Consider the following 27,888-nt stretch of genomic DNA (forward strand, 5'->3'; position numbering starts at 1 on the left):
AGAAGTCCAGAAAACAAAAAAAAAGAACGCAGAGAAAAAAGAGAAAGAAGTGTCTGATTAGGTATGGAATTCCAGATAGCCTGTTTTCTCCCAAATGGTGCCAATAAGCTTCCCAATATAAATATGGCAATAGATATACGCTAGACCACATAGCATATTACTTGTTGTGTTAAAGGAAGAAAGTAAATTTTAAAAATTGGTAAGCTCTTCCAGGCATGTAAAACCAATCAAATTATACAATGAATCAAATCCTTTTTCCCCCTAAAAAGATACGTGATTGTACTTCACACAACCCAGGAGAAGGAACACACCTTTTGGGGCAAGAAGTATTTTCACTTTCAAGTGAATAGGAATACACCTAGCTGCCAGAATTACACTGGCCAATAAAAACCTCTGAATCAGTTCGTTGTACTATGTGCTGCAATAGAAACACACTTACTTCTCTGTCTCCACATATCTTTCTCTTCTAGTGAGATTCGCTCCCAAGCCACAAGACACTTCCTGCTCAGAACCTATTTCTTAACTGTAAGTACTCTAAAATTAAGCAATTCTTTAAACGTTTATCTTAGCACTCGGGGGGGAGTAGGGCAGGTTTTTTAAAAGTATTCGATTTAAAAGTATTTTATTTCTAGCATGCTGTAATTTGAGATTCAGCTGAAAGACCAATGTTTTCTTATCTACTTGGTTAAAATTTAGTCAAATTCAACAAGTATGTGCCAAGCATGTGTTACATGCCATGCTTTTCAGAGTAGTGTTAAGTTAGCCTTGTATCTTCATCAACATTAAACACATCCTGGATATTGTGCTTACTAACCTGATCGTTAATTTCATTCTTTGTGTTAATACGTATGCATGTTTACTTGTGCTGGTCTAATCTCTTTGTGCTTTGCAAATATTTTACTTGATCTGTCCATTTAAAATACTAGAAATCGGAAACGGAATTTTTTGGATCTAGCTAACGAATCATGAGAATCCTTGAATTTTTAGCATGAAAGTAAGAAAACAGACTAGAATGCTTCAAAATTAAATTCTGGTGCTTCATTTATATGTTTAGAAATGTTACCTTTCTCATCTTACATTTGACAGCTAATGAGGTGAGAGATTATGAAATGAAAATGTTTCAATTGAAGTGAAAAAAATCAGGGTGCCTGGCTGGCTCAGTCGGTGGAGTATGCAACTCTTGATCTCGGGGTTGTGAGTGTAAGCCTGACGTTAGGGGTAGAGATTACTTAAAAATAAAAGCTTAAAAAAAGGTGAAAAAATCAAAATTTAACACCAGTAAACACTAGGAAGAAGAGGAAAATCTAGGCAATGTACTTAGTCCCTGGATTGACTAATGTTAATGGGATTAATGTAACATATTAACGCTATTGGCTAATATTAATAAGGTGATAGGCTGTCTTCTCAAGAGCGAGGTGTTCCAAGGCGGAGGAGACAGGTATATGGTGAGTTGTAACTAAGACTAATTGGTGAAATTAGGATGTTCAAAATGTGAGCCAAACTCTGCAAGGTTTCCTGGCATTGAGGTCATTCTAAAGAAAGGACTTGTAGTCTCTTCAAAACTTGTGCACCAAGATTCCCTTTTCAATTCCTCCTGCCCCCATTTTTTCTTTTTCCTGAGTGGCATTTTCCTTCCCTCTCTGATCCTGTGGGATCAAAGATGGCACAAAACAAAACAGCTATGTGGTTACTCAGTGACGGGCAGAGCCGCTGGCCGTGGAGAAGAACTACAGACATCTCCTCGGTCCCCACCAGATCTAACACAACACTTTACATACATTGGGTGCCCGATAAATGCTTGCCGAATTAGACTGGATTTGTAACAGAAGAGAAATGAAAAAGCCCGGGGCCACGGCTTGCAAAGTGTGCTCTGCAAAGCCACTAGCACTGTAATCTCCCACGATGCCAGGGTTCTGCACAGGCAGACAGCAGAGGAGGAGTGGGGCTAGGAGGGAGCCTCGGGCAAGCTGGAGGCCCTGGCATAGGCTGTATCTGCCTGGAGAAATGGGTACTATTTTCCTAATTCTCACCTAGTTGTGTCTACCCAAAAGGGCCACCTTTTGGCACAGGGGCAGCAGCCCTGAGGGTGCTCAGTACAATTCCTCCATCCCAGCCCATCCTACCCGAATAACAATTTTTGAGGCTAATGCCCAGAATTCTACCTGGTAATCAAGGTCTCCAAGTGTTTTTTACGCCCAGTAAGCATTGAGGACCACTGAACTGGGGAGACAGGCTTGTTGTAGATAAGGTCCCAGAAATTCTTAGCAAGGTTACTGGCACTAGAGAGATTTCAAGAAAGTTGTCTTTTGTTATCACCACCACCTCCCCCACCCCAAATACTGTTGATTTCTGATCTTGAATGGCTAGGGTTAAACACTGTTAGATACTTAAGGCTGAAGCAAAGAGATTTGTAGCCCCTGGGGAGGCTTTGCATTTGTTACCGTTTTACATTTTATTGCAACTTAAAGTTCTCTAGACTTTTGAAATGATCTTTGAACCACAGAGCTGTGTAAGAGTGTGTTTGCTTTCTCCTCTCAGTTTTATAACTTTCAAGGAGGGTATTTCCTTGAGTAAGAAATCTCACGTGAGAGTTTACAAAACCCTTTTGAAAGTTAGCTAAATAGATCAGATGAATGTCTGGGACACTGGTTCCTTCTAGCACTACTCTTCTGGGCTGGGCTGGATAGAGCAGCCTTCCTCACTCCTGTAGGTAACCTTCAGCAGAAACTTCTTTGAGTAACAGGAGAAATCTCTTGAGGCTCAGTTATCGGCGCTAAAGTCCACGGAAGCACCTGGCCTCCCACAATTTCCCATATTTAAAAGAGGAAGTCAAAAGTAGTGAAAGAAACAAACCTAAAACTTGGGTGTGCTGAAGACTGTTTCCGCCACTAAACTGAGAAAGTAAATTTTTGCACAAATTAAGAGGCAGTCAGCATAGGGATATTTTGGATGAAGCTGTTTGCTACATAATGAATACACTGGTTGGACTTCACTCCAGAATGTTCAGACCTTATGCTGCTAAAAGGGCTAATAGCAGCCAATTGGAATTCATAAACACGTATAGTATACACTGAGTGAAGACAGGTGAAGGGAAGGACAATTCTATAATTGCAAACAAATTTTTACTCTGTAATTTTCAGATTACTGTTACTATGTTAAAATCACAATGCAGACTTCTTAAAAGATAAGCGGGTTACATGAACATGTTTTTCCTCTGAGAGAGGTTGTGGAAACATTCACTCACTCACCTGGTATTTATTGAATGCCAGTTGTGTGCCAGACATCGGCTGGGGGCTAAGGAAAAAAAACATACAAACGGCTCTAGGATAATCGGCATGACCCCTTTACAATTTTTTTAAATCACAGTGTTTGTTTTTTGTTTCCAAACTGGGTATTTCCTGTGTTAGTTATAAAAGAAGTAAATGGGGGCACCTGGGTGGCTCGGTCAGTTAAGCTTCCAACTCTTGATTTCAACTCGGTCATGATTTCATGGTTTGTGGGTTTAAGCCCCACATCAGGCTCTGCAGCCTGCTTGGGATTCTCTTGTCCCCTTCTCTCTCTCTGTCCCCTGCCACCTGCTCATGCTCTATCTCAATCTCTCTCTAAATAAATAAATAAATAAACATTTCTTTAAAAAGTTCCCCAGGACTTCTCTTTTAATGAATGAATGAATGAATGAATGAATGAATAAATAAATAGAAATAAATAGAAATAAGTGTTCATTGTAATTATTTAGGCAATACACGAATTTATAAAGATAAAAGTAAAAAAAAAAAAAATCTATCAGTCAAGTACCCAGAGATAACCAGACACACTTCGTGGTATAGCCTCTTATATTTTTCTGATATTTGATTACTGAAATACCATATATCTATAGCTATATCTATATCTGTATCTATATCATCTATATACACATATGCATTTTTTTAAATATTCCCTGCAATGCCTCTTCTTCCCCAAATGTAGGAAGCTATCACGCCCAAATTTGGCTTCTATCATTTTAGTACTGGAGTTTGGGATATAGGGAAAAACTGAGTCTTCATACTCTGGCAGTCTAAAGGGTCCTGCGAAGAAGGGCCATTGCTTTGGCAGGCATTAGCCAGTGTCTGATGCCCACCATCTCCAACTGGCATCACGCATTGCCTCAGCAAGATGGGGATTAAGAGAACGTGGTAGTGGGAATGTTAGAGGGCACCTACTGTGTGCCAGGCCCCATACTAAACTTTTGAAGTACATCAGCGAAAACAGACCACAGAATTCCCTGCCCTTGTAGAGCTTCCATTCCACACTGGAGGCTTACCTTTCCCAAAGTCAAGCTAATTGTTGTGAAAGGGTGAGCACCTGAAAGGAAAGAATTGAAATTACTTGCTTTTTCATGAGATTGCCAGAAGGAAATTGTTCAGAGAGCTGCGATTGCTGCCCATTAAGATAAAAAATGGGCAAGTGCACCGGTAGTAGAATCTGGGGCCCACCTAATAGGCGTTAAAATCAGCGAGGCGTGTTTCTTTCTGTCTTCCTTCCTGATCAGAAGGAAGCTGATCAACCCACACCAGCTGATGAAAACGTTTCTAAATGTATGTAAATGCCTAGTGAGACTGGGTGATTGGGGCACGCGGGGCGGCCGGCTGGCTGCCGGTGAAGGGGGCCGCTGGAGCACCTGTTCCAGTCCCCCCCCCCCCTTGTGCTGGACCGCTGGTTCTGCGGCTCCGCGAATGCCCAGCCGCTGTCTCCTCCAGGCGCTTCCTGACCGCCGCGCTCCTTTTGTCCAGTGCGTCTCGCCGCGTCCAGCTGGAGAAACCAGCGGGTCCCAGCTTCGCGGACCCTCCCCACGGCCCCGAGGGGCAGATGCCTGGAGCGGTCGGCCCCTCACGGCGGCCAACCCTGCCCGTGGGACGGTGGCGGGTTGCCCTGGAGAATTTGGAGGCACAGGCAGGGGAGACAGCCCGGCACCTAACCAAAGATAGCAGAAGGCTGAATGTGGGTTGGAAAACACCTTCCTCTCTGGCAGGAACACTGCAGCTCGCACTCACCATCCTTGGTGGCGGGGTTGGGGTGGGGGGGCAGACCAGATGAGAAGCCCACCCCACACTCCGCACGGCAGAGCTGAAGCCAGCCTGCCCCCGCATCCGGGGAGGCCACCTCGCCCGTGGATCGCAACTGGGGCCAGGTGGGCTGTTTGCTCTAAAGAAAAAACAGGTGCTGCTGACGGGCAGGGAGGGTTTGACAGCTTGGTTCAGCCTGACACCGACCTGCTCTCCACCTCCTTTACCTCCTCCCTTGAAGGGAGGCGAGCACAGCCAGATGGTTCACTAAATTCCATCACTTCAAGATAGACGACTCCTCCCCACGTGGACACCAGCAAATAACAACCCCCCCCCCCATGATCAGCCCCCAGGGGTTTGTGTTTACTTACTACAACATTCCTTCACGTTGTTTTCTTTGACATCCACAATCGCTAGTCTCTCCTTTATTGCCAAACAGCAGTAAAAGGCCATTATGGTATTTTTTTTTTTTTATAAAGCAAAAATCAAAACCAAAAACCACTTGAATGTATCTTTAATGTATCTTTATTAAGGGAAATTTAAAACAAGTTTCAACTATTCTGGATGCAGTTTACGGTATTTTATACAAAAAAGGGAAATTCTTTAGAATAGTTCCTAAGAATAAGGGAGGGAAATTCAACAATTTTATAATGGCTGTATTTACTTTATGCATTACTTGAATTTAGGAATATATTTTTACAGCATTTGTAACAGATTGTTTTTATATTTTCACTGTAAATCCCATGGGGCTCCCCTCTTCCCGTATTCTTTTTTATGTTTTGTTTTGCTATATTTTGATAATTTTAGATTTATGAGAAATGTTGCAAAAATAGCCCACAGAAAGACAGACAATAACAAACTTTGACCAGGATGTGCAATAATTGTAACCCTCGCACAAAATACAGCCATTTGGGAAAACAGTTTGAAGCAAGTCTTCAAAATGCTATACCTAGGTCAGTAGCACAGTGGTGAACATAGCTGCCTTCCAAAATGCTAAATATGGAGTTACCATTTTGATCCAGAAGTTCAAATTCTAAGTATATACCCAATAGAAATGCAAAACAAATGTCCACACAAAAACCCATACACGAATAGTGATCTAACAGCATTATTCATTGATAATCAAAGAGTAGAAACATCCTAAATGCCCATCAACTAATGAATGGATAAACACAAAATGGTGTATCTACATAATAGAATATTATTAAGCAATAAAGAAGTACTGATACATACTAGAACCGAGACGAACCTTGAAAACATTATGCTAATCAAAGGAAGTTGGTCACAAAAGACATACACAGTCTTCTATATCCCCAGGGATATGTTTTAAGACCCCCAGTGGACGCCTGAAATTGCAGATAGTACCAAACCTTATATATGCTATGTTTTTTTCTTATGCATACATACCTATGATAAAGTTTAACTTATAAATTAGGGACAGTAAGACATTAAAAACAATAATAAGGAAATAGAATAATTATGACAATATACTATAATAAAAGTTATGTGAACATCGTCTCTCAAAATGTTCTTATACTGTACTCACTCTTCTTCAGATGATAAAAAAAAAACTTATGTGATGAGATAAAGTGAGGTGAATGACTTAGGCATTTGACTATCATTGACTTGACCATAGTTCAGAAGGAGGATGCTCTGCTGCCAGACTTTGGTTGACCATGGGTACCTAAAATCACAGATAAGGAGGACTACTATAGTCTATGGTTCCACTTACATGAAACATCTAGAATAAGCAAACCAATAGAGACAGGTTAGAGATTGTTTGGAGCTGAGTGAAGTGAAGGGAAGTGGGGGGTAACTGCTAATGGATATGGGCAGATTTTTAAGAGGTGTGTGATAAAAATATTCTAAAATTAGGTTATAGTAATGGCTGTGCAACTATGGATATGCCAAAATAGCTGAACTATACATTTTAAATGAGTGAATTTTATGGTACATAAAATATATCTCAATGAAGCTTTTTTTTTTGTAAAACACATATTGAACCCCTGTATACCCTTTACCCAGTTTTCCTGGTTCTTCATAGCCTAGCATAAATATTGAAACTAGAAAATTGATGTTGATAAACTGCTATTAACTAATTAATCTACAGATCTTATCCTGATTTTACTAGTCATCCTACTAATGTCCCAGAGGAGAGAAAAGCAGTCCTTGTCACCCAGGTGGCCCCAGGTGCCTGGTGCTGCCAGGCTTGCTATTGCTGCAAGCTGGCCTGGCCTTCACACTATATTAGTTTCCGGTCTACAACATGATGATTCAATATTTGTATATATTGTGAAATGTTCACCACAATAGGTCTAGTTAACATATGACCACACATAGTTACAAATCTTTTTTAATGAGAACTTTAAAAATTTGTTTTCGAGAGAGAGAGAAAGAGAGAGAGAGAGACAGAGCGTGAATGGGGGAGGGGCAGAGAGAAAGGGACACACAGAATCTGAAGCAGGCTCCAGGCTCCAAGCTGTCAGCACAGAGCCCCACGCAGGGCTCAAACTCATGAACCATGAGATCATGACCTGAGCCACAATCAGACACTTAGCCAACTGAGCCATCCAGGTGCCCCCTTTTTTAATGATAACTTTAAAGATTTATTCTCTTAACAACTTCCAAATATACAATGTGGTATTATTAACTGTAATCACCATGCTATACAATGCATCCCCAGGACTTACTTTACAACTAAAGTTTGTACATTTTTACCACCTTCCCCCATTTCTTCCACTCCCCATTCCTCCCCTCTGCAACCACCAATCTGTTCTGTGCATCTGTGAAGTTGGTTTGGTTGGTTGGTTTTAAATGTTTATTTATTTTTGAGAGAGAGGGAGAGAGAAAAAGAAATAGAAAGAGAGATGGTGGGAGGGGCAGAAAGAGAGAATCACAAGCAGGCTCCATGCTGAGCCACCCAGGTGCGCCTGGTTGGTTGATTTTTAGATTCCATGTATAAGGGAGATCATACAATATTTGTGTTTCTCTGTCCGACTTATCTCACTTAGCATAATACCCTCAAGGTCCATCCCTGCTGTCACTCACACTAGGTCTTCATGTTTTTCTCTCACACGTCAACAATTTCACAGAGTATTCATGTCAGGTAAGGCTAGTCTGTAATCGTGATGGATCAAGATAAAAACACTAGCATTCCATAATCATATTTGAACACATATTTGAACTTTAAACATTATCCAAGCCTCAACATGCCAAATGTCTTCCTTTCCTGGCTAATAAGAATGATTGCTGCTGCTTTACCAATTGCAGGGGGTAGCCTTGCACTAGTCAGTGCTCCCTGTAGATAAGATTTATTAATATGCCCACTCATAGAATTGTATTACACTTTCTGGATCACCTCCATTTCCTTGATCCTTTTCCAAAACTACCCAACTGAAGTGTCTTCTAATGCCCTGTTACTCAGACACCCTACAGTCCCCGTGGGGTGCCTTCTCCCCTGCTATAAGGAATAAACTCAACTTGTCCAACTAGAGTTGTGTTCTTCATGATCTCTGGTTGGAGAGCATTGACAGTCCTTTTATGTTCCAGGATTCATTTTGGGGTCCCAAAATGCATCTGGTCCCCATGTCTCCTTAGTCCCCTTCCACCTGTTTTTCATGATCTTGACACTTTTAAAGAGGACTGGCCAGATATATGGTAGAATATCCCTCCCTCTGTGTTTGTCTTGATACTTCATCATGAGTGGATTCTGAGTATGTATTTTTGGTAAAATAACACAGAAATGATGCTGTGTCCTTCAGTGCATGATAATAAACAAATACATGATGTCAATATGTCCCATTACTGATAATATTAATTTTGATTACTTGGCTAAGGTAGTGTGTCTGCCAAATTTCTCCACTATAAAGATGCCATTTTCTTCTTTATAATTAGTAAGTAGCTTTGGGGGATATACTTTGAGACCATGTAAATATCTTATTTCTCATCATACTTTCAATGCGTACTAGTGTTAGCATCCACCTATGAGTCTTGCCTTCAACATTATCACTGTGGTGTTTGCCAGTTGGTGATCTTGTATCTCCATTATTCCTTCTACATTCATTAATGGGAATTCTACCATAAAAAAGCACTATACCTTCCCCCTCATTTTAAAATGTATCCTTTTATTTATATCAGAGTGGAATTATGGGATAGTTATTTTGGTTTATTAACATTGCTGAAATTGTCCCAGATTTGGCCACTGCAAGAGCCATCAGATGGGCTCTGAGGTCCTGTCTCTAATCCATTCTTGAACCCTTTTTTGCCTTTTGGTCCTGCAACAAGATGTTCCAGTTTTCTGTTGTACTTTCCCTGCCCTAGCCCTGGAATCAGCCATTTCTCCAATGAACTCTGGCTCGTTTTTGTTGGAAAATGGCATTTTGAAATGAAGATTTGGGCGTGAGAGATATAATAAGTGATATTAGGTATCTATATCTGTGTGTGTGTGTGTGTGTGTGTGTGTGTGTGTGTGTGTGTGTGTGTGTGTAAATAATCATGAGCTTGTACCCCTGGTTCCTATCCAACCACACAGGATTCATAATAGCCCTCCTCCTTTCCTTATTTATAATTTCTTTCTCTGATAGTAAAAAAACCTCAACCTCATTATCCACAAATATATTTATTTATTCAAGCCCATCATGGATATATATATATATATATATAAAGAAATTGCAGAATTGCTAACCCATACTCTTATGAAAAACAACTTTACTAACTAGGGTATAAATATTTGTTCTTTTTACCTTTAGTCTTACATTACATAGTCAAAACACTGATTTCTGAAGATGTTATGGTTACCTTTTTCTTCCCCACTCCTTTCAATGTGGTTCTAACATTAATTATAATACAGGGGCATCTGGGTGGCTCAGTCAATTAAGCATCTGGCTTGGGCTCAGGTCACAGTCTCATGATTCTTGAATTCAAGCCCCGTGTCAAGCTCTGTGCTGACAGCACGGAGGCTTGCTTGGCATTCTCTGTCTTCCTCTCTCTCTCTCTCTCTCTCTCTCTCTCTCTCTATCTCAAAAATAAATAAATAAACATTTAAAAAAAAACCAGAATGGACTCTTCCCATGGTGGTGGACTCTAGCCCTACCTCTCCTGTTTTTTTTTTTTTAATATTTTTTTCTTAATGTTTTTATTTATTTTTGAGACAGAGAGAGACAGAGCATGAGCAGGGAAGGGGCAGAGAGAGAGGGAGACACAGAATCGGAAGCAGGCTCCAGGCTCTGAGCCATCAGCACAGAGCTCGATATCGGGCTCGAACTCACAGACTGTGAGATCATGACCTGAGCCAAAGTCGGACGCTCAACCAACTGAGCCACCCAGGCGCCCCCTACCTCTCCTGTTTTGACTCCCCTTTGTCTTCCAGTAGGCTCAACTTAGTTAGCTGGTGACTTCCTCATGATGATTGATGTCACCCCATCCCTACCATTCCATTTCCATTCTCCCATTCTTTTCACCCCATTTACTCTGAGCATAACACATCTATTCATTTCTGGTTTATTCCTTCTGTAATTCTTATTGTATATGTATGTTTTCTATATATTCCTTTATTTCAATTTTTTTTAATTTTAATGTTTATTTATTATTGAAAAACAGAGAGAGAGAGAGCATGAGCATGGGAGGGGCAAAGAGAGAGGGAGACACAGAATCTGAAGCAGGCTCCAGGCTCCCAGCTGTCAGCACAGAGCCTGACCCAGGGTTCGAACCCACAAACTGCAAGATCATGACCTGAGCCGAAGTCGGATGCTTAACTGACTGAGCCACCCAGGCGCCCCAATATATTCCTTTATTTCTTACATAAAGGATGTCAAATGACAGATACTCTTTTGTACATTGCTTTTTTCATTTAACAGTATATCCCGGAAATCATTCTCTATGAATTAATAGAGATTATCTTCATTCTTTTTTTTTTTTTTTTGGTAAGTGACTTTTTTTTTTTTTTTAATTTTTTTTCAACGTTTATGTATTTTTGGGACAGAGAGAGACAGAGCATGAACGGGGGAGGGGCAGAGAGAGAGAGAGACACAGAATCGGAAACAGGCTCCAGGCTCTGAGCCATCAGCCCAGAGCCCGACGCGGGGCTTGAACTCACGGACCGCGAGATCGTGACCTGGTTGAAGTCGGACACTCAACCGACTGCGCCACCCAGGCGCCCCTGTAAGTGACTTGTTAAATGAGCCCATACCTGTGGGATCTGAGGCTATCTCCTGTAAAAGATGTCAGAATTGAGTTGAACTGTAGGACATTTGAGCTGGTATTGCAGAATTGCTTGGTGTGGGAAAAAATACCACACGTTTGGTGAGTAGAAGTGGACTATTCTGTGGGTAGACAGAAAACAGGGGAGGTTTTCCTTTACAGCTGCTAATCAGAAATAAATTCAAAACAAAAGGGAACATATAAAAGAAACGAGAGGGGAAGGATGTGTGTGCACACAAAAGCTTAGGCTGGTGGTGCAATTTTAGAGAAGCCTACTGTGTTCTGCAATTCACTACTTCTGACAATGATTATAAGTTGGTCATTTGTTCCCGTCTTGGGTAGATACAAGGTACCTGTCTAAAAACAGTACCAATAACCCTGTTTTGCTCCCTTACTCCAAGAGAAGCAATTGTTCCTTTGTCCAGTTCAGGCAATTCCTTCCCCCAGGGGCCTCCATCCTCTGGGGGGCAGAGATAGAAATTATCTTCTTCAAAGATCAGCCAGGATGGAGGGAGGTGGGCAGGGGATGCATTAAGTGGGTGATGGGCGATGGGTTTGTTGTGATGAGCACTGGGTGTTATATGTAAGCAATAAATCATTAAATTCTATACCTGAAACCAATATTACCCTGTATGTTCACTAAAGAGAATTTAAATAAAAACTTTATTATGTGCCTGGGTGGCTGAGTTGGTTAAGCGTCTGACTTCAGCTCAGGGCATGGTCTCACAGTTCATGAGTTCAAGCCTCACATCAGGCTCTCTGCTGTCAGCACAGAGCCGCCTTCAGATCCTGTCTCCCCCTCTCTCTCTCTCTCTCTCTCTCTCTCTCTTTCTCTCAAGTAAAAATAAACCATTAAAAAAAAACCTCTCAATCTATCAAAAATGTCAGCAAGCAACTTAATCTAAATTGTCACGCCCGCCTTTGAAGTAGAATGCACCAAAACAGGTTTCCATGAGCGAACTTGACTACTTACACCAACTTTTTCCTTTTCAGACCACTGCTATTTCAGACCCTGCATCGAAAATGCAAGCTCAGTCACCAATGGTCATTGTGACTCAGCCTGGATATGGTCCTGTACCCCAGAACCCCAACTGGCAGACAGGCCTGTGTGATTGCTTCAGCGACTGTGGAGTCTGTAAGTGCTAAGAAATTCCCCTGTAATTGCCATGGGGGTGAATGATCAAAGGCCAAAGCCTTCCCTCATCCCTCCCTTACTGTGTAGTAAAGGTTCCTGGCTTATTACAGAGCACCTGGCATGTCAGGCAATGAATGGTAAGTTAAGAAAAAAGGCTTGTGCTGATTATAAGTTAATTTTTCTCCAGCACATGAAACAATAGTCTTACTTCTTATTTGTTTTTTACATTTTATTTATTTTTGAGAGAAAGAGAGACAGAGCACAAGTGGGGAGAGGCAGAGCGAGAGGGAGACACAGAATCCGAAGCAGGCTCCAGGCTCTGAGCTGTCAGCACAGAGCCTGACTCAGGGCTCGAACTCACAAACCGTGAGATCATGACCTGAGCCGAAGTCAGACGCCCAAACTACTGAGCCACCCAGGCGCCCCAGTCTTACTTCTAAAATAAGTTCTGGGGTTAAGATAACAGTAACAAAGCTGATGATTCTCACAATGAGTGGATATGGTCAAATGATTATAAATGGACCAGACATTAATTTAAAAGACACACTTCCAGTTTAACTTGATTTAAAAAAGAAAAGAAAAGAAAAAGGACTGTTTTTGTTATATATAAACTCATTACTTTATAGCTACATTGTGCCCAGTACACAAGGGGTATTACTCATCCATGATTTCAACATGAGCTCAGAAAAGAATTATTTTAATTTCTATATTTAGGTTTTTTATATACCTGAGAATACAGAATTCTAAAGGCAGCCAGCTTCTGCCTTTAGAAAGAATCTCTGACTCTGCTTTGTTTTCTTTTTGTGAGATCTCTCTAAGTAAAGTTGGGGGAAAGTAGGTTTGGCGGGGGTGGGGGATGTTAGATGTCAAAGAACTTAGTTCTCAACACCAACAAAGAAACAAACAAACCTGCCTACAAAAAAAAATTTTCTCTGGGGTTTATTTGCCTGCCTCAAGTCTACATAGTGTTCTGAGACAAGGAAAGAAAATACATTAACCTTTAACTTACCAGTGAAATTGAAATTTGGAATCAAGTTGAGTCCTGAACAACCTAGGTTTGAACTGTGTGGTTCACGTATATGCAGTTTTTTTTACCGGATAGTACTATAACAGTGTTTTCTCTTCCTATGCTTTTCTTAACATTTTCTTTTCTCTAGCTTACTTTATTGTAAGAATATAGTATATAATACATATAACATATAAATTATGTATTAATCAACTGTTTGTTATAAGTAAGGCAATAGTAGGCTATTAGTAATTAAGTTTGGGGGAATTCAAAAGCTACACACAGGGGTGCTTGGGTGGCTCAGTTGGTTAAGTGTCTGACTTTGGCTCAGGTCCTGATCTCACCGTTCCTGAGTTCAAGCCCCACGTCAGGCTCTGGGCTGACAGCTCAGAGCCTGCAGCCTGTTTTGGATTCTGTGTCTTCCTCCTTCTCTGCCCCTCCCTCCTGTTCTCATGATCTGTCTGTCTCTCTCTCCCTCTCAAAAATAAATAAACGTTAAAAAAATGTTTTTAAGTTACATGCAGATTTTTGATTGTGCAGGGGGTTGGGGCCCCAAACCCCTGCATTGTCCAAGGGTCAACTGTACATTAAAAAGCGCAGAGAGGGGGCGCCTGGGTGGCGCAGTCGGTTAAGCGTCCGACTTCAGCCAGGTCACGATCTCGCGGTCCGTGAGTTCGAGCCCCGCGTCGGGCTCTGGGCTGATGGCTCAGAGCCTGGAGCCTGTTTCCGATTCTGTGTCTCCCTCTCTCTCTGCCCCTCCCCCGTTCACGCTCTGTCTCTCTCTGTCCCAAAAATAAATAAAAACGTTGAAAAAAAATTTAAAAAAAAAAAAAAAAAAAAAAAAAAAAAGCGCAGAGAGAGGGGCACCTGGGTGGCTCAGTTGGTTAGGCATCCAACTTCAGCTCAGGTCATGATCTTGCCCTCTGTGAGTTTGGGACCCATGTTGGGCTCTGTGCTGACAGCTCAGAGCCTGGAGCCTGTTTCAGATTCTATGTCTCCCTCTCTCTCTGCCCCTCCCCCACTCATGCTCTGTCTCTGAAAAATGAATAAACCTTAAAAAAAAAAAAAAAAGCACAGACAGAAAAACTTACCTAGAAAATGGAACAGTGGTCTTGTTCATTGTCTCTCATTGTCTTACTGAATGACCTGGGGTGATGACTTACACATCTTGAGACTTTAGTTCAACATCTGCAAATCATAGTAATAGTAAGACTACATTCCTAAAACACTCTAGAGATGAATATTTAAATCTTCCAGCCCCTAGTATTGTGACTCAAATAAATGAATTACAAGTTCTAAATATAAGCTTAATTGCTTCATGGCAGGATTTCTTAATTACAACCCTGACCAAATCATTCTTCCTTCTTAAAATATTTCAGTGGTCCCTCATGACTTTCATAACCAACTCCGAGCACTCGCATTTCATCATCCAGTCCCCAACCTGCCTCGTCCTCCAGCTTTATCCCCATCCCATCCAGCCATACTGAATGAACACCAGTCACGATTGGGGCTGCCATTCGTCAAAGCAAACTAATTTCAAACGTGGTGGGAACAGAGTGGAGTAACTTGTGCCTCTGGTTCCATGTGTCCAGGTCTCTGTGGCACATTTTGTTTCATGTGCCTTGCTTGTCAAGTTGCAGCTGACATGAATGAATGCTGTCTGTGTGGAACAAGTGTCGCAATGAGGACTCTCTACCGGACCCGATACGGCATCTCTGTGAGTCTCTTACAACACTGTGTCATTCACATATGCTCCCACCCTCAAAATAATCGCTCTAAACCTGGAAGCCATTTGATGGTGTCCATCACCTGAATTTGATTGGTAGGTGTTTCCCATCATGTGCAACCTTGTATTCAGTTGCTATGGCAACAGATCCTTTGGGTATGTGACCTCCTTCTAGGTTTCTGTTAAAGACCCTAGAACATAGGCAGCTCTCATTTGTATGGATATCATACAATGGAAGGGGATTATTCAGAGCTTACCAAGCCCCAGGTACATTACATATAGTTACCTCACTGAATGCTTACACCACCCCTGTAAAGTGAGTAGGTCCACATTTTATAGATGAGGGCTTTCAAGTTTTAAGAGGTGGAGTAACTTGCCCAAAGATACGCACCAGCAGCAGAAGTTGTCAATATTCAACTGTAACTTGCCATGCATACACATTCCACTCTACCACAAGCTATACTTTATGTAATAGGAGAATGTGTTGGTCAGGGCTTTCCAGAGAAACACAACCAAAAGGAGAGATAGATGATATAGACATAGAGAAATCTATATGAAAATAAAGAGAGAGATTTTAAGGAATTGATTCATAGAACTTTGAGGGTTGGCAAGTCCAAAACGCAGAGGAAGCTGGCAGGCTGGGAAGAGTTGCAGTTCAAGTCTGAAGGCAACTTGCTGGCAGAATTTCTTCTTGCTCTGGGGCGGTCAATCTTTTTCTATTAAGGCCTTCAACTGATTGGATGATGCCTATCCACATTACAGAGGATAATGTGCTTTACTCAAAATCTACTGATTTAAATGTGACTCTTGTCTAAAAAACCTTCACAGAAACATCTAGAATATATGGGCACCATGACCTAGCCAAGTTGCTACATTAAATTAACATCACAAAGAACAAATGAACAGAATACTTTAGTAACTTATTTTATTCCATTGAAATTATTTTATTTGTTCATTTAAAAATATTTGTTAGTTTTTTTATCACAAAAATAATATATGCTATATACATAGTTTTATGACAAATTCAAACACTGAACTGTGTGAAGTAAAACGTGAAAATCTAACCCCTTTACACACAATTCCACCACTCAGTGATAAACCCTATTAATAATTTGGTGTGCACTCTCTTTTAGGTTTTTTCCCTATGCCAGTAAAGCATACAAATATAGATTAGATGTAGCTCTAGCTATGGATGTGGACATACGGAGTTTGGGGGGTGAGGGACTCTTTTATTCTAATTTGTTTTTATCTTTTAAAATGGTGTCATATTGGGACGCCTGGGTGGCTCAGTCGGTTAAGCGTCCGACTTCAGCTCAGGCCACGATCTCGAGGTCGGTGAGTTCGAGCCCCGCGTCGGGCTCTGGGCTGACGGCTCGGAGCCTGGAGCCTGCTTCCGATTCTGTGTCTCCCTCTCTCTCTGCCCCTCGACCGTTCATGCTCTGTCTCTCTCTGTCTCAAAAAATAAAATAAACGTTAAAAAACATTTTTTTAAATGGTGTCATATCATACTGTAGCTTGTTTTTTTTCCCACTTAATATTTGGTAGACCCCCTTTATGTCTGTAATACAGAGCCTTTTTAATGTGTTAATAGTATTCCACCATATAGATAATTTATTTAATCACTTCCCTACTGATGAAGAGTTAAGTAATATTACAGATTAAATAGTTGTTAATACATATGCTTCTGTATAGGCACTGGTATTTTTGTGGAATAGTGTCTGAGATTAGATTGATAGATCTCAGTATCTGTACATTCAAAATGTGAAACTGTCAAATATCCCTCCAAAAATATTATGTCAATTTATAATCCATTAACATTATATGTGTGCCCAATACTGGATTTTTTTTCCTTTTTCCCATCAGAGAGGCAAAATGATATTTCATTGTTGTTTAAGTTTTATTAGTTAAGATCAAGCAAATTTTTTAAACTTCTTTGTCTTTTTGCATTTCTTCTATAAATTATGTGTACATATCCTTTGTGCATTGCTTTATTTAATTATGCTATATTGTTTAACATGAAGTTTATCTAGTGTTTTAAAGGCTTAGTCCATAATCAGCAGTTCCTGGATGGCTCAGTGTCTGACTTGACTCAGGTCATGATCTCGTGTTCCGTGAGTTCGAGCCCCACGTCCGGCTCTGTGCTGATAGCTCAAAGCCTGGAGCTTGCTTGGGATTCTGCATCTCCCTCTCTCTCTCTGCCCCTCTCCTGCTCGCACTCTGTCTCTATCAAAAATAAACAAACATTAAAAAAATTTAAAGGTTTAGTCCATAATCAAACTTTCTTTTTTTTCTCTTTTTTTTAGTTTGCATCCAAGTTAGTTAGCATATAGTGCAAGAATGATTTCAGGAGTAGAATCTAATGATTCATCCCCTACATATAACACCCAGTGCTCATTCCAACAAGTGTCTTCCTCAATGCCCCTTGCCCTTTTAGCCATCCCCCCACCCACACCCCTTTCACCAACCCTCCATTTGTTCTCCATATTCAAGAGTCTCTTATGTTTTGTCCCCCTCCTTTTTGTTTTTAATTTTGTTTTTAATTTTTTTTTCAACGTTTATTTATTTTTTGGGGGACAGAGAGAGACAGAGCATGAACGGGGGAGGGGCAGAGAGAGAGGGAGACACAGAATCGGAAACAGGCTCCAAGCTCTGAGCCATCAGCCCAGAGCTTGACGCGGGGCTCGAACTCACGGACCGCGAGATCGTGACCTGGCTGAAGTCGGACGCTTAACCGACTGCGCCACCCAGGCGCCCCTGTTTTTAATTTTTTAATGTTTATTTATTTTTGAGAGAGAGAGAGAGAGAGACAGAGTGAGAGCAGGGGAGGGGTAGAGAGAGAAGGAGACACAGAGTCCGAAGCAGGCTCCAGGCTCTGAGCTGTCAGCACAGAGCCCGACGCAGGGCTCGAACTCCCAAACCTCAAGAACATGACCTGAGCCGAAGTCGGACGTTCAACCAACGGAGCCACCCAGGCACCCCTCCCCCTCCTTTTTTTAATATTATTTTTTGCTTCCCTTCCCGTATGTTCATCTATTTTATATCTTAAATTCCACATATGAGTGAAGTCATGTGATATTTGTCTTTCTTTGACTAATCTCGCTTAGCATAATACACTCTAACTCTATCCACATTGTTGTAAATGGCAGGAGTTCACGCTTTTTGATTGCTGAGTGATACTCCATTGTATATATATACCACATCTTCTTTATCCATTCATCTGTCGATGGACATTTGAGCTCTTTCTATACTTCGGCTATTGTTGATAGTGCTGCTATAAACATTGGGGTGCATGTGCCCCTTTGAAACAGCATACCTGTATCCCTTGGATAAATACCTAGTAGTGCAATTGCTGGGTCATAGAGTAGTTCTAGTTTTAATTTTTTGAGGAAGCTCCATACTGTTTTCCAGAGTGGCTGCACCAGTTTGCATTCCCACCCTCAGTGCAAAAGGGTTCCTCTTTTTCCGCATCCTCTCCAACATCTGTCATTGCCTGAGTTGTTAATTTTAGTCATTCTGACTGGTGTGAGGTGGTATCTCATTGTGGTTTTGATTTGTATTTCTCTAGGTAAACTAGATAAATATTTGATTTGATGATGAGTGATGTTGAACATTTTTTCATGTGTCTGTTAGCCATCTGGATGTCTTCTTTGGAAAAACGTCTATCCATGTCTTTTGCCCAATTCTTCATTAATTTATTTGTTTTTTGGGTATTAAGTTTGCATAATCAAATTTTCTTAATGCTCTTTAGGAGTCTGAAAAATTAATAACAGTCTGAAAGTGAGGTGCCTGGGTGGCTCAGTCAGTTAAGCGTCCAACTTGAGCTCAGGTCATGATCTCACGGTTCGTGAATTTGAGCCCCATGTCGGGCTCTGTGCTGACAGCTCAGAGCTTGGAGCCTGCTTCAGATGCTGTGTCTCCCTCTCTCTACCCCTTGCCTGCTCACACTCTGTCTCTCTCTCTCTCAAAAACAAATAAACATTAAAAAAAATAACAGTCTGAAAGTAAAAGTTATTTGGTTTTAACAAAAATTTGGAAGATTGGAAGAAAGAGGAAGAATAAGGCATTCTAAAGACTTTATTTTGTATGACATTGATAGCTATGCATAATTATTTTCCATTTTTAAAAAAGCAACTTTATTGATGTATAATTGACTTATAATAAGCTGCATATATATAAAGTGTATGATTTGATACGTTTATATACCCACGATACAGACCCATGAAACCATCCTCACAATCAAGGCAGTGAACATATTCATCACCTCCAAAAGTTTACTCATACCCATTTGTAATTCTTTCCTCTTTCCCCTCTTCTCTTCCCCAACTAACTGCCAATGTTTTCTGTCACTATAGTTTGCATTTTCTGCAGCTTTATATAATAGAACTATACAGTCTATACTCTTCTATCTAGCTTCTTTTACTCAGCATGATTATTTGAGATCCATCCAAGTTGTGTTATGTACTCTTAAAATTTGTTAAGAGGATAGATCTCATGGTAAGTGTTCTTAACACAATGAAAATAAAATTAGTGGAAAAAGAAAATATTTGGATGGGAAATACGCACATAAAAAGATGCTCAGGGGCATCTGGGCTGATGGCTCAGAGCCTGGAGCCTGTTTCCGATTCTGTGTCTCCCTCTCTCTCTGCCCCTCCCCCGTTCATGCTCTGTCTCTCTCTGTCCCAAAAATAAATAAACGTTGAAAAAAAAAAAAAAATTAAAAAAAAAAAAAAAGAAAAAAGAAAAAAAAATTAAAAAAAAAAAAAAAAAGATGCTCAATATCATTAGTCATTAGAGAAACATAAATGAAAACCACAATGAGATACCACTACACAACTAAGGGAATGACTAAAATTAATCAGACCAAACCACAGCATTGCAAATATGGAGGAACTGAAACTCACATGCACTGCTGGTAGGAATATAAAGGCATTTTCTTAAAAAGTTAAACACACCTACCATTTGAGCCAGCCATTTTACTCCTGGATATTTACCCAAGGAAATTTATATCCATACCCAGACCTTCTATCAAATGTTCAGAGCAGTTTTGCTTGTAACAGCCCCAAACTAAAAACAATCCAAATATCCCCCTGCAGGTGAATGGATAAACAAAGTGTGATATATCCATATAATGGAATACTACTCAGCAATGAAAAGGAATTATTGATACACACAAAAACCTGGATGAATCTCAAGATAAATATAATTTTAAGTTGTGGGTAAAAAATGAAAGGAAATCACTAATCGGATAAAAATTAGTGGGACGTCTAAAGGGAACGAAAGGAATCAGGAAAGACCTCTGCAGCAAAAGGAAGAAAAGAACTAAAAAAAAGAAAAAAAAACATTCAGTGAATACCAAACATAGAACAATTGGCTATCCCATGAGTGAGAGAAATTTAGATTTTTCTGCTGTGCTAACATATCTTTACCTTTTGTTTACCCTTTGTTTAAGTGTGTCTTAGGGAATCTGATCTCTTGGAAGATAAGTGAAGAACGGCCCCAGTACTTCCCCCTCTCCTCTCCTAGGGCCCAAAGCCCACATCAGAGTCCTCTGTTAAGGTTATCTGCATGCTGTCTCCCGGGGCAAAGCCACAACAGGTGGCTCTGGACTGGCCCCAGTGCTGCTCCCCAGCCTGTTCTTCTTCCTGAGTTTCCAGGTTTTTGAGTTCGCTATTTATCAAATGCCCTGCCCGTGACCCTGTTAGGTTTCAGGTTCCCTACCTCTGTTTTACTTTCTCCATCAGTGTAATCCTATCTGCTTCCTATTTCCAAAAAAGTACTCAAAATTTCTGGCCCACTAAATAACCCCACTCCTGTTTTCTAGTTTGGCTTTAATTTACTTACCAAAGCTCTGCAAGCACATAGTTTTTTTAGATTATCTAATTTTGTTTTAAGTTTATTTATTTATTTTGAGGGGGAGGGGTAGAGAGAGAGGGAGAGAGAATCCCAAACAGGCTCCATGCCGTCAGTGCAGAGCCCAACTCAGGGCTCAGTTTCACGAACAGGATCATGACATGAGCTGAAATCAAGATCGGACGTTTAACGATTGAGCCAAGCAGCTGCCCCAGGTTATCTACTTTTTGTTAAGAAAAACAGTAGTCCACAAACTTCTCTCCCCTACTGCCTCAGTCCCAGAACTCTGTGAGTGTTTCCCTCCGTATCTCCAAATCATAGACTGTATTGCTACTTTTTGAGTTTTAAGTTTGGGGCATTGTCTATAGACCTCCGCTCTGAAAGATGAGAATTTATTTCCCTTTCTTCTCCTTCTCCACCCTCTCCCTATCCCGGTCCTTCCAATATTGTTATATGTAATTTGGGTTAAATCCATGTTTGGTACTTACATTATGAGACTTCTGTTAGCTCTTCAGAGTTGTGTCATGTAGTGAACTATGATTGCCTTTCCTATTAAACTTTGTTTTTCCTGGTCTTAATAATTCTTGGCATTTTCATTAGTAATTCTCCACTTAGCCACGAGTAGTTTTCCACTGACTTTACCTCCAAAACTACTCTTTCCCAGTTTTCTAAATTTCTTTTCAACACATTCAACACATTGGACATTCTATCATTTTTATCTTCTTGATGAAATCACTCCCTGACTTAAACTACCCTTTGAGCTAGTTGCTCTTCATTTCTGATGCTTAGATCTCACCCTGGGTTCTCCTTCACCATGAGCCTGGAGATTTCATTAGCTTCTTTCCTGGGTTAGGCTCCTGTTTCTTATATCCCACGTCTTCCTCTTTCTAGGTCTCCTCCCTCATTGTGATGGAGGTATCCTCACATAGCTTCCTGAGACAGGGATGGGGTGTGGGAAGCAAGAATTTTGAGATTTTACTTTCTGAAACTCTTTGTTTTTTCCTCTTACAGTTTGGTTGATTGATATCTTCTATTTTCAATATTACAAAGTATAGGAAAACATTCGATGTCATAAAAAGAGGAGTTATACGGAAAAATCAATTAACATTTTCCCAAATGTATCCATCCAAACTCTGAATTCCAAGGATCAGTTCCTTCTGCTTCTCTTCAAAGTGTCTTGAAAATCCACAAGTTCTAACTTCCTAATAGGTGGATTTTAATTTCTATTTCTTTTATCTTTTCAACCAGGGATCCATTTGTGATGACTACCTGGTGACCCATTGCTGTCCTCAGTGTTCTCTTTGCCAAATCAAGAGAGACATCAATAGAAGGAGAGCCATGCGTACTTTCTAAAAAAAACCTAATGGTAGGTTCCAGAAACTGTGTTTTTTTTTTTTTTTAATTTTTTTTTCAACGTTTATTTATTTTTGGGACAGAGAGAGACAGAGCATGAACAGGGGAGGGGCAGAGAGAGGGAGACATAGAATAGGAAACAGGCTCCAGGCTCTGAGCCATCAGCCCAGAGCCCGATGCGGGGCTCGAACTCACGGACCGCGAGATCGTGACCTGGCTGAAGCCGGACGCTTAACCGACTGCGCCACCCAGGCGCCCCAGAAACTGTGTTTTAAAAAATATATATAATTAAGGGATTTGTAAATTTGCATTATTTTGAGTAATGATTCAATAATAACAATTCTTTACATCTTTCAAATGTTATCTTCACATAAAGATTGATCTTGGTTTCCTCTTATGAAGAAAATAGCTGTATTACGTTACTTGGGCCACCATAACAATATAGCATAGGGTGGGTGGTTTACACAAGAACTTATTTCTCACAGTTCTGAAGGCTGGGAAGTCCAAGATCAAGGTGTGGGCCAATTCAGTTCCTGTGGGGGCTCTCTTCCTAGCTTACAGGTGGCCACATTCTCACTGTATCTTCAAATGGTGGAAAGAGATCAAGCTCTGGTCCCTTTTCTTATGAAGACAGTAATCCCATTGTGGGGGCTTCACCTTCATGACCTTCTTTAAATCTAATTATCTCCCAGAGGGTCTGCCTCCTAATACCATCACACTGGGGGTTAGGGTTTCAACAAATGAGTTTTGCTGGGGGCACAAACATTCAGTCTATAGCAATAGCTTTATGTTTTGAAATCATATTTTAGTAAATAAAGGGATGGTGACTTTTCTAGACTTCTCAGAATTCTCTTGATCCATTAATGAAGAACTTACCACTTGTAAAATAACAGAGTGTGGTGAGATACAAAAAAAAGTAGAAAATAATCCCCCTACTTAGACAAATTGACAAAAGAACTTGGTAAATAACTACAAAGTAGTAGAACAAATGAAAATTACATGCTTTGTAATATTTGAATTGATTGCAGCATAAAGCATCTATCAATAATGAGGTGAGTTTAAGTCGGAAAATCCTATTGGAAAAAGTGAATCCTGAAAGTGGTGGTTATAGAATATAGAATATTTGAAAATGCTATATAGAATCTGAACTTCTGACAATCAATCAACTCATTTCCAACTAATTTTTCCAGGATGCTCAGAATTAGCTATTGAAGATGTAGTAAAGTAGAAATAAACATGATTTTGTCAGTCCTCTATAGAATGTATCTTGAGTATGGGGGAAAAAACGTTAATTTTCCCACTCTTAGTAATACGTCACTTTCTTTTTCAAGGGAATGCGAACTCTGTATAGGTTAACAAATATAACTCATGGAGAATATATTTTAAAATATCATTTATTTAGCAGATAATGTATCAAGTACCTAGTATGATGCAGGACACTGGTAGGTCCTGTGGGGAACAAAAATAAATAAGCTGGTCTCCTTGTCTTTAAAGACTTTATACTCTAAAAGAAAGGATTAGATAGCCTTTAAATAAAATGACAGGTTTGACTAATGACTTTAGACCAAGTGCTATTTTAAGTTCAGAGGAGGGAAAGATCATATTCTACTGACATGTGTAAATGAAAGTTTCTTGGGGGCATCTGGATGTCTCAGTTGAGCAGCTGACTCTTGGTTTCAGCTCAGGTGATGATGTCATGTTCATCAGTTCGAGCCCCTGCGTTGGGCTCCATGCTGACAGAACGGGGCCTGTTTGGGATTCTCTCTCCCTCTCTCGAGAGAAAGAAAGAAAGAAAGAAAGAAAGAAAGAAAGAAAGAAAGAAAGAAAGAAGCGAGCAAGTTTCTTGAAAGAAGTGGTTTTTTATTCTAAAGTGAAAGTGAATATCAAGGTCACAACAGGAAAGAGATGGCACTGAAATTGTAATAGTACGAGGATTTAATGAAAACTACTTACAATAAAGGTGTGGGTGGAAGGTAGAGGGAAATGACCAGGGATGGTGCTGGAACCTAGGCTAGAAACAGTTAAACTATATCACCCCTTAGGGGCACCTGGATGGCTCAGTTGGTTAAGCATCCAACTTCAGCTCAGGTCATGTGGTTCCCCGGTTTGAGGCCCGCCTCAGGCTCTTTGCTGACAGCTCAGAGCCTGCTTTGGATTCTATGTCTTCTCTCTCTGCCCTTCCCCAGCTTGTGCTCTGTCTCTCTCTCAAAAATAAATAAAAACATTAAAGAATTTTAAACTATACCACCCCTAGGCCTCAGAGAGGCAAGGAAAGAGAAGTTACTTGAAACCCAAAGGAGTGAGCTATGAGAAGGAGAAGGCGGCCCTGAGAGGAACAGTAACCTCTCACTAGAAAGACAGGAGTAGCGTGGGGCAACCTCATAGGAAGGAAGTAGTCAAGAGAAAAAATACCCTGATCTCACTTTCTGATGTCCCATCTAGGCTTCCCACTGGCTGAACCCACAGGAAGGCAGAGGGCAGGAAAGTGGGGCTGTAATATACAGGTCAGCCTCCCAGAACATAGAGCAGGGAAGACAAGGATGAAAATGGATCAGATGGGACAAACATTGAAATTTCTGACACAAGATGTGGCTTTAATTAATAAAAATGGATGTGGCTCCTTTCTGTTTTTTCTTCAGCATTTTCACTCAGTTGCATTTTTTTTTAATTTATTTATTTTGAGAAGGGTGGGGGGGTCAGAGAGAGAGAATCCCAAGCAGGCTCCAAGCTGACAGCACAGAGCCCCACATGGGGCTCAAACTCATGAACTGTGAGATCATGACCTGAGCTGAAATCAAGAGTCAGATGCTTAACCCACTGAGCCACCCAGGTACCCCTGGATGTTGCTTCTAATCAGCAGCAGCATTCGTGAAACTGTAGAAGCAAAAAAGGGAAAACATCTTTGTGAGTGTAGGTCCGCTCAACTTGGTAGGAACATATAAGTAGGAAAATAATGAGAAATGAAAGACTTATAAGTGAGTTGGGCCATGGCATTTAATGTACTGAAAACTGGGCTGATGATTTGGCCTTTGATTTGGTAAGCAGTGGGGAGTTACTGTAGGCTTTATGTAAGGGGGTAACATCAATAGAGCTATACTTTAGAAGAATTAATCTGATAATGGTATATAGCACGAACTGGACAGGATGAGGTCAGAAGCAAACATGTGGAATTAGACCAGTTTAACACTGTTTATTTAAGTAAACACATGAGACAGGTTGGATGAAATATATACCCACACATACATAATGAATCCTAACATCTGACCTATTTCTTTTAACCCCAGAGAAATTATCTTACTGAATCAGTGGGTTTGAGGTAAAATACCTTGGTGGTCTTGACTCTGGTGCATCACCTTTGACCCTACATTATTCATCAACAGTGAATCTTTAGATATACAAACACCTGAAATGGGAGAATCAAGAGACAAAGATCAAAGAAGAACATGATTTATGTTAAGAATAGGTTGAAAAGGGGTACATGGGTGGCTCAGTTGATTAAGCGTCCTGCTGACTCTTGATTTTGGCTCAGGTCATGATCTCACGATTCATTAGATCGAGCCCCAGGTGGGGCTCTGCACTGACCACGCGGAGCCTGCTTGGGATTCTCTCTCTGCCCCTCCCACCCTCAAAATAAATAAAGAAACACTTAAAAAAGTAGGTAAACCAAGGGGACATAAAAACAACTGAAAAAGCTCCCAATTGTGAACACTGGAACAATTGAGGCAACAAAGTAAAGTAGCATTAGATTATAAATGGAAAGATTATAGCCAAAATAAAATATCTATGAGTCATACTTCTATAAATACATGATTACACAAACAAATAAATGGGGGAGAGCAGACGAATTTTCCAGAAGTACGGAAGAATTCCAAACAATGTATGTATGTGTTCCTCCCTCAAGGCAATGGAGTGTAATTCCTACCTCGTAAGAATGGGTTTGCACAGTAACTTCCTTTCAAAGAGTATATATGAAAAGGAGGAAAAAAGAGTAGCCTTATAGTGGAGAAACCTGACAGAACTACTTCAGCCAAGTGACCAAAGTGAACCTCATCAGTGATAAGTCATGTTGATAGCATGTCCCCTTGAAATGATGTGATGAGAATGGCACTCTACCTTCGAGGTCTTCTCTCAAAACCCCGTAACTCCAGTCTAACCAGGAGAAACACATGGGCCAAATCCAAGCTGATGCATAGGTATTCTGCAAAATACCTGACCAGATCTCGTCTAAACTGTCAAGGCCATCGCAAAGAAAGTCGAGAAACAATCACAGTTTAGAGAAGCCTGTGGAAACATGACAACTGAATGTAATGTGCTGTCCTAGATGGGATCCTGGAACAGAAAAAAGACATTAGGTAGAAATTGAGAAATCTAGCTAAGGTATATACTTTTATTAATAATATTATGTATCAACGTTGGTTCATTAGTTGTAACAAATCTACCATAGTAAGATGTTAACTGGTAGGGAAACAGGGGCAGGGGATGTAAGAGCCCCCTGTACTATCTTTGCAACTTTTCTGTAAATCTAAAATAATTCTAGGGCGCCTGGGTGGCTCAGTCGGTTGGGCGTCCGACTTCAGCTCGGGTCACGATCTCGCGGTCCGTGAGTTCGAGTCCCGCATCCGGCTCTGGGCTGATGGCTCAGAGCCTGGAGTCTGCTTCTGATTCTGTGTCTCCCTCTCTCTCTGACCCTCCCCCGTTCATGCTTTGTCTCTCAAGTAAATAAACGTTAAAAAAAAAAATTAATTCTAAAATTTAAAGTTTATTGAAAATTAAAAAGTAGATTGAGGAAGCTCAAACCTATTCTTTGTGTATCCCTTATAGGTGAAAAGCTCTCACTGAAGCAACTAAAACCAGCAGGCATACACCTCTTCAGTTTGAATCCTTCTCTGCCTTTTGCAAATGAAATATGACAGATATGCTTAATCACAATCAATGGGATAAAAGAATGGAATTTTGATTTATTTTAAATGAATGTTTTTGCTTAGTTTTGCTAAATGGTTCAGCTTAGCTTCTCCTTGCTTTCATATTATTAAATTTTCTGGCTTATGAATTTTGTGCTACATTTCATATATAAACAAAATAAAAGATTTTACTAACAAGATACTATATGCTTCCTTGCTGTCAATGTCTTTAGGTCATTAGTTCATTTTAAGGGCCATATCATCTTTTGTTCTGGTAGTTTGGTGTCTTCACAGGAGAGTTTGGTCCACAGTAACTCGGTTCTCTTTCATCTAAGAACTTTGAGATAGAATGAAAGACCATGGGTAGCTATTATAAGACACTTACAATACATTTAACTAATACTTTTTCTCCTTATCATGTTACCCAATAAGTATTATTAATGCTGACAAAGTAACAACACTCTATGTCCTGCTTCCCAGCTGCATACACCTGATGGGTTCGTTGTGTTGATTTTCTTTCTCTTTTGAAAATGAAGTATCAGGACAAGTAACAAAAATTCAGTGATCAAATTCAGTATGACTATTTTGATTAAATATTGATGATAAATGTGTGAAGCAAGAATTTTTTTCACATTTATTACTCTCTATGTTCCACATGCAACATTTTGCCCTGATGA

The 27,888-nt window shown here is 40.4% G+C and overlaps 1 protein-coding gene across 1 annotated transcript; it reads left to right on the forward strand.

Moving 5' to 3' along the window:
* The first annotated feature begins 391 nt into the window (after positions 1-391).
* On the forward strand, positions 392-27,413 carry LOC112858324 (placenta associated 8). The gene is made up of 5 exons (XM_086704698.1): positions 392-525; positions 12,234-12,375; positions 14,974-15,098; positions 22,206-22,327; positions 27,132-27,413. Exons 2-4 carry the CDS (start codon positions 12,264-12,266, stop codon positions 22,308-22,310), a joined length of 342 nt encoding a protein of 113 aa, XP_086560824.1. The 5' UTR covers positions 392-525; positions 12,234-12,263; the 3' UTR covers positions 22,311-22,327; positions 27,132-27,413.
* Positions 27,414-27,888: the final 475 nt, after the last annotated feature.

This window comes from Puma concolor, chromosome B1 (genome assembly GCF_028749965.1).
Source record: "Puma concolor isolate L17-30 chromosome B1, mPumCon1.1.hap2, whole genome shotgun sequence".
Lineage (NCBI taxonomy): Eukaryota > Metazoa > Chordata > Mammalia > Carnivora > Felidae > Puma > Puma concolor.

What these genes read in the sequence shown, in the direction of transcription:
- LOC112858324 (XM_086704698.1), top strand. Translation starts at nt 12,264, where the DNA reads ATGCAAGCTCAGTCACCAATGGTCATTGTGACTCAGCCTGGATATGGT. An exon ending in CTTCAGCGACTGTGGAGTCT is followed by an intron (nt 12,376 to 14,973) that starts GTAAGTGCTAAG and finishes CCATGTGTCCAG; the next exon opens with GTCTCTGTGGCACATTTTGT. An exon ending in GGACCCGATACGGCATCTCT is followed by an intron (nt 15,099 to 22,205) that starts GTGAGTCTCTTA and finishes CTTTTCAACCAG; the next exon opens with GGATCCATTTGTGATGACTA.